Source organism: Lissotriton vulgaris, chromosome 6 (genome assembly GCF_964263255.1).
Source record: "Lissotriton vulgaris chromosome 6, aLisVul1.2, whole genome shotgun sequence".
Taxonomy (NCBI): domain Eukaryota; kingdom Metazoa; phylum Chordata; class Amphibia; order Caudata; family Salamandridae; genus Lissotriton; species Lissotriton vulgaris.
In genome coordinates, this window is record NC_141694.1 from 378,275,368 (window position 1) to 378,288,620 (window position 13,253).

The following is a 13,253-nucleotide window of genomic DNA, read 5'->3' on the forward strand; positions in this document are numbered from 1 at the left end:
TGATTATAAATATAACATTTCTTATTTTAATTGTTAACAGGGATTGAGTAATGACAGTGTTTTTTATTCTTTGCATCTTTCAAATCTTTGCTTTTAATTGTTGCGTACATTGTGTTTTTACAATCCCTTACGAATTTTTTTTAACGAAATCAAATAAAAGTATCATTGACTTGACTTGACTCCCCTGCAGTATTGCTGCTGGAATGCGTAGCGACGCGTGCGCAATCCCTACCTTTCCATTTCTAGTGCAGTGTGTGTCTTCGGCATTGCTGTCATGTAGCGTGCACTTTACAGTGCCCCTGGGGCACAAGCAGGGATCTACTTGAGTGCTCCTGTATTAGCACGTACTCTACGGTTCCTCCGGGGCACAAGCAGGCTTCCACTCCAACGTCCTTTTTTTTTTGTTTCACCCTTGTCACAGACCACACTGCCGCCTGGAGAAGGAAGCCTCTTCCTAGCCCATTAGGAGCAGTGGCTTAGCTAGGGGCCGAGGCTAGGAAGACAGCAGACAGATGCCACTGAGGTACTGCTGAGATGGGAGACTGGTCAGACTCCGACTTTAGTCAAGGAGAGACACCCGATTGGGGAGACTCAGGCTGTAGTCACAGAGAGATCCCCGAAGTCCATTTTCATTAAAATGCATCACCAGATTTTCCATCTGTGATTCCAATTAATGAGCACATCCAATAAGCAAAGCAAGACCTATAAACCTCTTATGATGAGGGGTGTTACCCCGAAACCGGTCCCAGCATGCTTGTGTCTGGTCCAGGGATGACCTGGCCAGGCAGTTTGGGTTGGAATTTTCCCATGAGGCACAAGGTCAAGACTGTTTGCATGTGGCTTAGCCCAAACTGGGGTGGGGAAGTGAGCTTAAGAATGATGATGAGTTCAACCCAGATCTGTGACTGGGGGTGAGTATCTGAAAAGTTTCAGCACTCCTTCCATCATCTCCTTTTGCTTGCTATAAACCTCTTATCCATAGGTTAAATACACTGAGAGAGACACTTGTGTGCATACCCTACTATGCCAAAGCCCTCTATTCTCTGGAGTACTCTATATAATTTAGCCAAAAGTGGCAATTATACATTTAAGCCTACCTGCTAACTAGGTGGGGGCATGGCCGTCGAACCATGAGTCATGCCACTGCATGGACATACTTCTCTGGCCGCTTGAGAGCCTGCAACGCTTTGCTCTCTGTGGTGGGACTCTGACCCCCAGAAGCCATCCTGACACACCGAAGGGGAGGAGCCCCGCACACCTACATTTTCCTTGACTGCATCCCGCAGCGCAGGACGCACTTCTCAGACTGTTTGAGAGCCCGCAAAGCTTTGCTCCTTCTTCTCTGTGGTGGGACTCCGTCCCCCAGAAGCCATCCTGACACCGCAGAGTTCTGGGGGACCGAGTTATTTTCAACCCAAATGAAGTGCTGTGCGAAGTGAGCATGCCTTGTGATCTGCGGCAGAGCTATCCCCTGACGAAGGGCTCGTCCACCAGAAAGGCTTCGGGATGGAGGAAGGGATTGATGATTATATCCAATAGTATGATCAGATTTGCATATCACTGCCGAAATCAAGTGATATGATTAACTAAATTTGAAGATGTCCGATAACGAATAAATATCGCCTAATCACACAAACATTTTGTGTCTTATTTTTGATGATAACTTGAACACAGAACAACCCCAGGATCATGGGGCCCTTGCAGTGCTAGGGTGGATGGGCCCTATCAGGTGACACTACATTGTGATGGAATGCCACACTCTTTGATCAGAGAGTGAAACCCCTTGAGCACACAACAAATTGAATACGAGGACAACTATAGAGGAAAAGTTGTGCGTGTTCTCCCCTTTACCTATTTCAAATAAGAAACCTGGGCAGGACACTGCAGCTAGCTTCTGATTATCTACATTTTCAACATCTTTAAATCTTGAGCAGGAGATATTGTTAAGTACTAGGTGAAAAGCCAACTTTAGAATAAGCTGTATAATCTGTTATATCCCCGGAAAATTGAGAAGCTGAGGTAAAAGAATGGATTTAAATTGTCCGCACGTCATAGATGGTGATACAGATATTGGACATATGTTATTGTCCTGTGTGAAATTCAGAGTTTAGGAATACAATGTGCACATTCTTGAGTAATATTTTAAATCCTTGAGTCCGCATCACGCCTCAGTGGGTGTTGTTATTAGGGATAGAGTTGCAGTGCGTGAAGGATAGACCTAAAACATATCCAATCTTTGTTGCCTCTGCAGTTGGCGACTATGAATTGTGGCAGCTTGGCTGAATCTGGAACCCCCTTGTGTCAGTAGTGGTTATCTAGATTGCTGGCAATGTATCATCTAGAAGAGGGAATATATTATTGTAAGGGAGAGAAGAGTGGAAGAGCGGTTGCCACTTGCTAGATACTCTGTAATGTCTGTTGGAGCTGGAGGTAATCTAGGGCAGGATGGGTTGATATTTCTACTTTCATGTGTAATTTTGCATAGTATCTCTAATGGTAATCAGAAAATTCTAAAGTATTTCCAACCTGTTTGGGGGCAAGAAGTGCATCAATTATTAACATGTATGCCTTGCTAACGGGATATCGCCGATTTATGGACTAAGGGATTTTTGATCTATCTAGATGAAATGTATATAGAAAATGTATATATGAAATATACATTTCATCCAGATAGATCAATAATGTCGATTTGATGTTCTTGTATTGGGTACGTACTCACTAAAAAAAAAAAAGAAAGAATACTGAATGTTCTGACAGCTAGTAAAATATGTCCACAAAAACCAATGTTTTACTGCCCGTCAGTCTGGATTGAGAAGTGGATTCGGCACAGAGACTGCTTCCTGGAAGGTATTTAACTTCTACTACATTATGGAAAAAGGCAGTGACTCCTGATATTGCTGAATTTCTGGGCAACATTCTGGACAGTCCATCTTCTCCTAAGGGTACTTGCACAAGAATTGTCCATTTTCTAAACTGGTTCAACGCCTATCTGTCCAAGTACAGCCATCTAGTAAAGCTTGTAAAAAAATATCTTCGACACGAGCCGTGGAGTTCAAGATTAATTTTGATTCCATCACTGTTCAACCTCTACGTGGAACCTTTATTTAAGACTGATTTTGGCATGCATAAATAAGCTAATGAAACGCAACTCCGTTTAGGAACTTTTCTGAATGATATTCTCACACAGAAGCCTTGCCTCAAGAAAGTATGGATGTCAAGCAACTTCGCTCTACTAAATCCCCATACACTTAACCACAAAAAAAAGAGAGCGTAGACAGTGCTCTTCTGAATTAATTCTTTTGATTACTTTCTTTGGACCGTCTCTCCCTCAGTAAAACCTTTAGGTTTAATTATTGACAATACTCCGATTCTGATTCAATATATTGTATTCCCCCTGTATTTCTTCCTCCATGCTCTGAGAAGTGTCTCCTCAACAACTGAGAAATATGGCCCATGTTGCGATCATCTCTTGCCTGGACTGTGTCACCACAGTCATTGCAGCGGTCCCACAATCCTGCCCGTTTCTCACCAAGGCAGTCTTGCACACCACAGTTTGGTTGATTTCTTTGAACAGAAAATGCAAATACCTTTCCCTGGTACTAAATGAACTTCATTGGCTGCCCGTCCAAGTAAGACCACTGCTGAAGAATCATCTGTTTGACATGACTCACAAAGCCTTTCACCTAGGTACTTCTCACTGTCCAGCCACACTTTTTACCATTTCCGGAAGACAGATGGGAAATCAGAGTAGGACTTTATCCTAAAAAAAAAAAAGCTGCCTGAAGTCCTTAAAATGGCCTCAAATCATTGTTTTACCCAGATGTAAACACCTTCAAAACACTGCTGAAAATCTACTTGTTGCAGCAGTACCTTATATCCTCTATTTAGATATCTTTAGTTTATTTTCACCTTCCTAATACCTTTTCTCTTGTGTTGTATCAGATTTGGTTACCTATAAAATACACTTGTGCCTTCCTGAGTATAGATGCACTATAAAAAAACTGGAAGTAAATGAATACAATGTCAGTGCTTGAGGCAGTCTAGTATGAAAGGGGAAATTCATACTATCCCTTATACTTGAAATGAATGTGGAAATGCATTTCATAGCTGTGATTTCTACACAATATATCAACAGTATACCAAATGACATGTGTCTAAGTTTAATATTCACTTTTTTTTCTTTCACTGATTGCACACAGAAAAGTAGGGTGATATTAAAATGACACAATAAATCTCACATTTTTAATTCCTTTCAGGTCTCTGATTTAGTGATCATTCTAAATCAAGAAAGAGCAGTTTCTGCTTTTGCAAAAGGTGGAAACCTTACGCTTGGAGGTAATTTTACTGTGGCTCTTGGACCCTTAGGCAGGTATGTATTTTTCTAAATGTCTTAGTTGTTGTTTTTGGTGCTTCTGAATTTCGGTTTAAATTGGGTGTGTTTTTTTTTAAGTAGATCATAAGAAAATGATATATTGCTTCAGAATTAACATTTAGCTAGAAGGCCCACCTGTTTTGTTTTATCTCCTAGTCATGGAAAAAAAGGGGTGAAACAGTTTTTGGAGATGTTACATAAATGCAGAAGTATGTAATGGTACTACACATTTGTGACCAGCCTTCATTTTTCACAACCATACAGGTGAAGGAAGTGACCCGATTAGGGTCACTCGCGACCACCTCTGAGCCTTCCATACAAATGAAGAATTGGTCAGACAGTAGAGAATACAAACCAAGTATATTTTATTCAGGTGCAATCGAGCGGAGTCCAGTCTGACCAGCCTCCTGAGATTGCTGCAGACGGACTGACTTCAGCAAAGAGATACATTATGTAAGTTTTCTGAAGCAAGTATGTCCAGCCCCTAATGGAAATCTACTAGCAGGTGCAGCTAAAATAAAGAAGTACAGTAAGACGAGCCTCGACTCATTATCTATGGATCAAGGTCATGCTGTTTGTGTCTGCTACTAGACTAGTGTGAGAAAGCCTTTATCTATGGGAAAGGAATGCATTAGTAAGAACAGTATATTCATTAGCAGAGCAAGGCTTAACCTTGGAGAAAGGAACATTTGCACAGCCTGCTTCTCGAGTCAGGGAATACATAGCTGACGTCATGATTCAAACTGGCGACTAAATCGAAAATGGTGCTGCAAATGCTAACTTAACACGGAAACAGAGAACGAACAAAACCGCAAAACATTTTAATTTCATCAGACCCTCCTGTTAGCATTTGTTAAACATTTTCGGATTTGGGTGGAAAAGTTGTAATATGCAGAGGAACAAAGGACATCAACACTCAGAACTATCCATATACTCCGTATCGGGAATAGACCTTGCAAGGGATGATACAGATCCAAAAATTCCCTCGTCAATCTGCATCATGTCGGCAATGCCCTTTTGCAACATGATGGCAGCACTAGTGGCATGAGCTGACTTTTTTTCGGTTTAGGGTTGAGAGTACCTAGACAATAAGGCACAGAGGGGTCAACAAAAAGGGGCTCTTTAAGGGCTCTGATCTCAGGGGGGACACTGCTGCATTAAGTAGGTTGTTTTCAGCATCAGTTTGGGTCCTTATAAGCTGCGTGTCCCTGAAGGGGATAAACTGAGGTATCTTCTCACCCTCAGCCTCCCTGATACCATCCTTCACCCATTCGTCATAGGGTAAGGGCAAGGGTACTCTGCGACAGTTGCTGGAGTGGATCCAGTTCTTTAGGCCAGCAACTTTCATAGCTGTCCTGGTAGTGAGGAGGACCAACTCTGGCCCCTTCCAACTGGGCTCCAGGCTATTTTTCCACAGAAAAGTCTTTAGTAACACCTAGTTCTCCGGATAGATGTATGACCAGGCCCCTCTGGTATAGGTGGAAGGGACTTGTGGATCTGTTGGTGAATAGAATGCAGACTTTTAGTTAACTCATACAAGTAATCTGTCAACAAAGGATACTCAAAATCTGAGATTCTATGCGGACACAACAGACATTCGCCGGGCGTCCGAACATGTACTCGTAAGGTGACAATCCTGTCCTAGAATATGCTGCTGTTCTTGTGGACAAAAGAGCTAGCAGCAAAGCACCTGGCCTTTGCAACCCTGTGGTCTCCTGGATCTTTGCCAATTTCAGTTTGAGAGTACCGTTATACTTCTCAACCCAACCTGTTGACTGGGGGTGATTCGCAGCTTGGAACTTCTGTCTGATGTGTAGTCCCTTCACAAACTAGCTGAATAACCTTGGCATTGAAATGACTTCCGTTATCACTCCAGATCAAATGGGGCAAGTAGAAATGAGGAAAGAACTCCTTCAGGAGTATCTTTGCAGTAGCAATGGCTCTATTCTCTTTAGTGGGGTAAGCTTCAACACATTTCCTGAACGCACAAACAACCACCAACACATACTTCAAATTATTGACTGCATCCATTTCAATTAAGTGCAATTGAAGGACCTAAAAATGGAAAGTGGGAGGTGCAAAATTACCAGGTGGTGTAGGGGTACCCTTGCCAATATTGTGCATCATGCACATCATGTAGTATTTTACTAAATGTGCAGCTGTCTTGGAGATATTGTCATTTTGCCATACGAGGTCTTAAAACCTGCAAATACCCTTAACACTGATATGAGCAGCCCGTGGGCCATAATGACTACAGGAAGAACATATGCATCTGGCAACATCCATCCATGCTTCCCTGACTTGTCAATCCAACATCCTTCATCATTCGTATTTGCAGTACTTTCTTGCCACACCGCTAATTCTTCCACGTGGCCTCACTCTGTATCTGCTTCACATTTTCTAGTGTATCCTCAAACATCGAGAACTCAGGCACTCACCTGGCGGGACCTGCTACAAACATTCTTTTCATCTTTGATCGGGCTGTTTCCCTAGCTGTTTGATCTGCAAAAGCATTCCCCTTACCCACGTAGTCAGTCATTTTCCTATGGGCGCTGCACTTCACTATGGCCACTTTCTTAGGGAGCGTCAAAGCGGACAGAAGCCTATGTATAAGAGGACCATGCTGAATGTGTGTCCCGTGGGAAGTAAGGAACCCTCTCTCTGCCCAGAGCCGCCCAAAATGTTGGGCGACCCCGAAGGCATACTGGCTATCTGTATAAATATTAACAACCAGTCCCTCACTCAACTCCGGCTTGAATAAGGGCGACTAGCTCTGCAACAGGGGGCCGACTGATAGGGAACTTGTGATGTCTCAACAACCGCGCGCAGTGTTGTAATTGCGTATGCAGCAGTTGTAGTACCATCTAGTAACTTAAAGCAAGCGCCATCGACCTATAGTTCCCCTTGGGGGTCAGATAAAGGAACATCAGTCAGATCTACCCGTCCTTTTGTCTCTTCTTCTGTCCGGAAGATACAATTATATATGTCAATCTCCTCATTCTCAGAAGGGAGAGGTAGTAACGTGGCTGGATTCAAAGTGCACAGCGTTTGATCGTAATGTGCTTTTGAAAGAGCGTTGGCTCGTAACTTGTCAGACCTGCGCTGGTGAGGTGCTCTGTCCTTGTCTTATTCAAAAGTGTATCCACAGCATGGGGTACCATAACTGTGCGGTCCGTATCGAGTACAAGTCCCGCCGATTGTCATATTGAGACGTCCACAGCCGTGACCACTTTTAGATGGAAACATCCTTTACAACGCAACTTTTACCACGCAGTGCTTTTACATCGCAACTTTTACAACGCAAACCATTACAACACATTGCGCTTGGGGGTGCTCTAGGATAGGGAATAGATTTAATTTACTATCCAACACCTTCCTTACTATCCACGGGGACTGGAGTTGGAATAGTAAATTAAACTATTCACTATCCAGCACCCCTCAACACTATGCGTTGTAAAACTTGCTATGTAAAAGCATGCTATGTAAAAGCATGCGTTGTGATGTCATACATCCCTTTTAGACAGCTCGGGAGGGCTCGGCGACGGGATCAAGCACAGCAGAGAAATAATCACACAGACTTTGCTTATCTGCAAATGTTGGTGTTAAAACAGAAAATGCACAACCACCCTGCTCATGGACCTACAATACAAAGCATTTTGCGTAATTCGGGGTACCAAGCACTGGAGCTGAGCAAAGCTCTGTTTTTAATTGCTCAAAAGACTGCTGACACTCTGGCGTCCAAGGCAGGGGCTTATGCACATCCTTTAGTGTTAGCGCAAGCAGGAGCTTAATACGAAGCGAGTAGCCAGGTATCCACGGCCAGCAAAAGGAAGTGATACCTATGAAAGCACTCGCATCTTTCGGTTTGCGGGACAGACATTTTAACAATGGTACTGATGCGCTCAGGGGGACAGTCTCCTACCTGCCTTTGGCAGTAGGAGACCTCCTGTTGACAATACTGACATTTGGAAAGAGACACTGTATGGCCATGTTGAGCTAAATGTAGCAGCAATTAAACTGTACTTCCTCTGCGCCCTTGTTCTGTATCCGCGGCGATGAGTAAGTCCTTGACATATTGAAGCAATAAATTACCTGCGGGGAGTGACAAGGAAACCAGCTGACCTTTCAATGCCTGACTATAGATACTCAGACTCTCTGTATAGCCTTGAGAAGCATGACCGAACCTAAAGCATCTGCCAGCGAGGGTGAACCCGAACAGATATCTGCTATCAGGATGAATGAGAATACTGAAGAATGCATTCTTCAAGTTAATGACAGAAAATCATTTGGCAGAAGGAGTCCTTGTGAACAGCCGTAATATCAGGGACCACTGGAAACTGAGGATTCACTATTAGGTTCACTTCACGCAAATCAATCACAAAACGATAAACATCTTCCTGATACTCAAATGGACCCGAAGGCGTCCATTTTAGGATCGGAAGAATAGGGCTGTTACAAACATTAGCAGTCGTCTCCTCAACCACTCCTTTCTCAATCAAGTCTTGCACAATTTGTATCAAAGCTCACTCACCTGCCTGTGGTATCTTATACTGAGGAATGCAGGATAAAATAGCACCTTCCTTGACTCGTATCAAAACAGGCTATAGCTGCAACAAACTCACATTTGTGTCGCCCACACATCTTTAAATTCAGCAGGGAGGGGCACATCGCTCGACAGACACTGCTTCGCGCACATCACATCAGGACCTATTGTCATATAGACACTGGCTGTTGAGCAGTAAATCTCAGCATGCAATTTCTCCAACAGTCCAAACCTATCAAATTCTCTCCACAATTGGACGTCAACAAGCATGGCGAATCCACAGTGAAAGGACCAATAGTCAACGCAAGGGGTTTTGAAACCGGACTCATAACCGGTACACCAGCAAATCCTACCGAAACATTATTATGGCCAGACCGAGCCGCCCCATGGACCAAGGAACAAGGAATAGAGAGGTTTGTTGCACCTGTATCCACCAAAAACTCCTTAGTCGAACCATGCACATCCGCACTAATGTACGGACCTCACTGTTCTACAGGTATCAAAACTGGTCCCTCACCCTGTCCCCAGCTGTCCTAGCTGTGAGACATTCCAGTCACCTCATCCGTATCGTAGTCATCATGATAATACGGTTTGCCTCGAGGCTCGTCAAAGTAGTTCTGATCGGTACGATCCTGCGATGTCCCAACGGTCTGAGCTCTGTCATGACCGCCATCTCCACGAGACCCCTGCCCTCTTGAGACCACCACCTTCTGCAGAAGCACAGGGCACTCACTGCGCCAGTGACCCTCCTCCTTACAGTACGCACACTGATTCGGTCCTACAGGCGTATCATACTCGCTAGTACGGGGAAGCTACCATTCCCTCGAGAAGCCTGTTGCAACAACACCTTCGCCTTCATATCTTTATGCTTTTTCTCCATTTTCTCCTTGTCCTTATTTCCCCTGTGTTCATAATACTGCGCCGTATTCAAGATAACAGAAGGAAAAGAGGTGGACCAGGTGCTTTAGGAAGCCTGTATTCGAGTCGCCATCCCTACCATCAGGTTTGAAACAAATCTACTAACAAACAGACGCACACCACCTTCAATCGACAAGTCCTGTGCACTATAATCCAGAAACACACTTTTAAACGGGGTGAAAAAATCAGACACACACTCCTCTTTCCTCTGACGACAAGCTGATAGCTTGCCCCAATCAATCTTTCTGGGTAGGATAAGAGACTGCATATACATTATAATTCGGCCTGGCAAGGCAAGTATCTCTGCCTTAAGCTTCTCACCAGGCTTCCTCTCCTGGTCCCATACTTTAATTTGATCCCAGGTACCACCCATTCTGCAACGTGATCCGGTGCATGTACCGATCTCCAAATATCAACTGGAACCAGCAAGCCAAAGAACATTTCAATATCTGCAAGCGTCAATACTGTCTAAATAGTGGCCTCAGTCAATTCTTTTTAATATGCGGTAGGATTTTTCCTAGGGTCCGACCACTGAGTCTTAAGTGACAATACCTCACTCCTTTCCATGGAGTATAAACCCACTGTTCTTGGAAATGGGCCGCTACCAGTGTTCCCTCTAACCCGCGCGGCTGGGTGCCCGCGCACCTTTAAGGCACCGAGCGCGCAGTGCTTCTTGTGAAGCGCGCACACGTTCTGGCTGCCGCCTGCTTTCACAACGCAAGCGGCGAAAAATGGCAATTTACTGGTTGCCTGAGGCCTTACAAATGCCCTCAATCAGCCCGCAGCCTCCCTCTATTCAGAAAAGCCACGCATCAATTCCAAAAGCATTACGTGTGCTTTACACGTCATGCTTTTGGACTTGCTGCATTTCTTTTCTAAATAGAGCGCAGCTGAGTGCTGATTATGGCCCATTGTGAAAGTATTGCTGTTAATTGCAGCACATGAGAGTGCTGCAATTAACAGCAATACTTTCACAACGGCCCGAAATTAGCACCCAGCCGTGGTCTATTTAGAAAAGAAATGCAGCAAGTCCAAAAGCGTGACGTATAAAGCACACGTAATGCTTTTGGAATTGATGCGTGGCTTTTCTGAATAGAGAGAGGCTGCGGGCTGATTGAGGGCATTTGTAAAGTAGGAAGGGCACTTGAGGGCAGCAAGGCCCGGTTCACCGGCCTGTAGCATCGGGGAGAGAGGGACTGAGGACCCCCGGAACCACAGCTGTGTTGAGGAGATGCATGGAGCAGTAACGCTACAGCCCCCACACACATAAACACACCCTACTGCTGGACGGGCTCCAGCTGCAGCCCAAACCCCCTTCTGACCACCCACACCTTTCCAAACTCGGGGACACCGGAGCAGCCTCGTCACACCCACTGGAACAAGCAGGAACAACCCCGCCCCACGGTGCCACCTGCCGTCACACCTGGGAACTGTTTGGATTGACACGCAAAACAAAGTGAAAGAAGGCATGATGTGTAGGAATCTGCAGCCTGCCATCAGACGTCGGCGAGCATCCAGTACGGTTACAATAAGCGTATGAATATGAAAGCCCACACAAGAGACTTCGAGGAGTTTGCAGAGAAGGACAAGATCTAGGATGACTCCTGTCAGGTCCAGCAATACATCGAATAACATGTGTACAGGACAGGTGATGCCAGGCCTTTCCTCGCACTTTGGAACGTGGCGCTTCAGCAACCATGAAGAAGATAAAGAGACTTCTGGGCAGTACCAATTTACAAACCTAGCGTGCACAGACAGGAGTGCAACATTTTAATCTATGCTAGATGAACACTTCGGAGTTCCCATGCTACCATTTTGTTTGCTGGAGGCTTTTCTCCAAAAGGGATTGGGCATTGGGGAACCCAAAATAACTCAGTTTTCTGCTGCAGCTCACTAGCACCAAGCACGTTTTCACATCATGAACAGCCTAAAGCGGTCCCAGACTGATAGAGCAGTTGCTAGTGTGGCACAGGCTATTGGTGCAGATGTATCTTCCAAAGCCCGCTCCGATGATTTTTATGAGACGTTTCAGGTCACTTTAGGGTCTTCAGCAATGTCTCCTGTTGGGCCGCCATGTAGTGAAAGTTCCCATCATATTTCTGCCACCCCCGGTGTTCCTAAGATGGGAGTTCGGGCCAGGATTGCTGACTGGCCACCTCGAAAGGATAAATAAGTAAATGCAACCGTAAGGCAGTCATTTTCAGACATTTCTTTGTCATCCCCATGAAGGCTAAGAATCGTTCTGCCGTTAGACATGTTACCAAATTACACTGGCACAGAAGCTGTCCTTTCAAATTGAATTACTATCGGCAGTTTCCCTTTATGTGATATATTTTATTTGTACTGTATTGTTTTCTCTTGAAATGTATTTCATCTCTTGGTATCAGAGTACTTAAGGAACATGTTTTATATTTATTTGTAAAAGACAGTATATCCCATTAACCAATTCTAGAGGCAAAGCTCATCGTACTCAAAGATAGCGGTATTTGTCATACTCCAAGTAATTCTAGTAATTATCTTGAAAGAAGATGCAGCAGTTATTATCAATATGTAACAAAAGTAGTCCAGGATGAAACTTTGAGACCAGCCAAAATGTCTGAAGTTTTTTCATCCAACATTGTGCAAAATTTACTAAAGTTTTCAAAATGTTATATTATTCAAGTTTAGGTAAATTATGTATGCAGGGAGAAATCACTTGTGCTGTGCTCGCTGGTCTCTCACATAATTCTTTTATGCTAGTAAGCCCTCGAGTGAAAAAGTAATGAGAGATACTTAGGAGTATATTTATGAAGGGGTTTTGGGTCTTGTTTGCACCACACAACATGGAGAAAAGAAATGCAGCAAGTTTTTATATAGTGCGAGCTCAACCGAAAAAGTATTGCAGCGCTTTACATGATTTATTATTATATATTTTTTGTATGCATGGGGAGATTAATTGATTTGCCCAGAATCACAGGATTTTAGGCTGACCTGAGACTAAAAACCCATCTCCAAAATCGACAGCCCAAGCATTAAGTCACAACCCCAACCACAAGAGCGGAAGCATTTTTATTAATATATACAACTTGATTCAAAAAACAACTATTGATAAAGCCAATTGTCTTGGCCAGGGCTCGAGTCGGGGTAGCACGCAGGTGGACGGCATCCCCCCACTTATTTTGCCGGGAGATCGATAACTGGAGCAAATGGAGCCACACATTCACTCTTTGGCCTCTCTGGGGTGAGATCGGAGCCCATTCAGAACGCTGATCACGCGCTGGCTTCTCTGATGCAATCGCATCCAAGGGGTGAGTGAGGGGAGGCAATGACAGAAGCAGCAAAATATCAGTAGGGTGGCACACTATATGATGCACTCATTTTTAGCTTAATTGCTTTGAAGCCACACCCTTAATTGCATGGTTACGCCCCTTTGAAAGATCC

General features: G+C 44.3%; 1 protein-coding gene across 1 annotated transcript in view; it reads left to right on the top strand.

Annotated features, from left to right (window-relative positions):
- Positions 1-13,253, top strand: part of SH3YL1 (SH3 and SYLF domain containing 1) — a 665,923-nt gene that overhangs the window by 283,707 nt on the left and 368,963 nt on the right. The window contains exon 5 of the mRNA XM_086926395.1: positions 4,257-4,369. Within this exon, the coding sequence (XP_086782521.1) occupies positions 4,257-4,369 (113 nt within the window). The remainder of the gene's footprint in view (positions 1-4,256; positions 4,370-13,253) is intronic.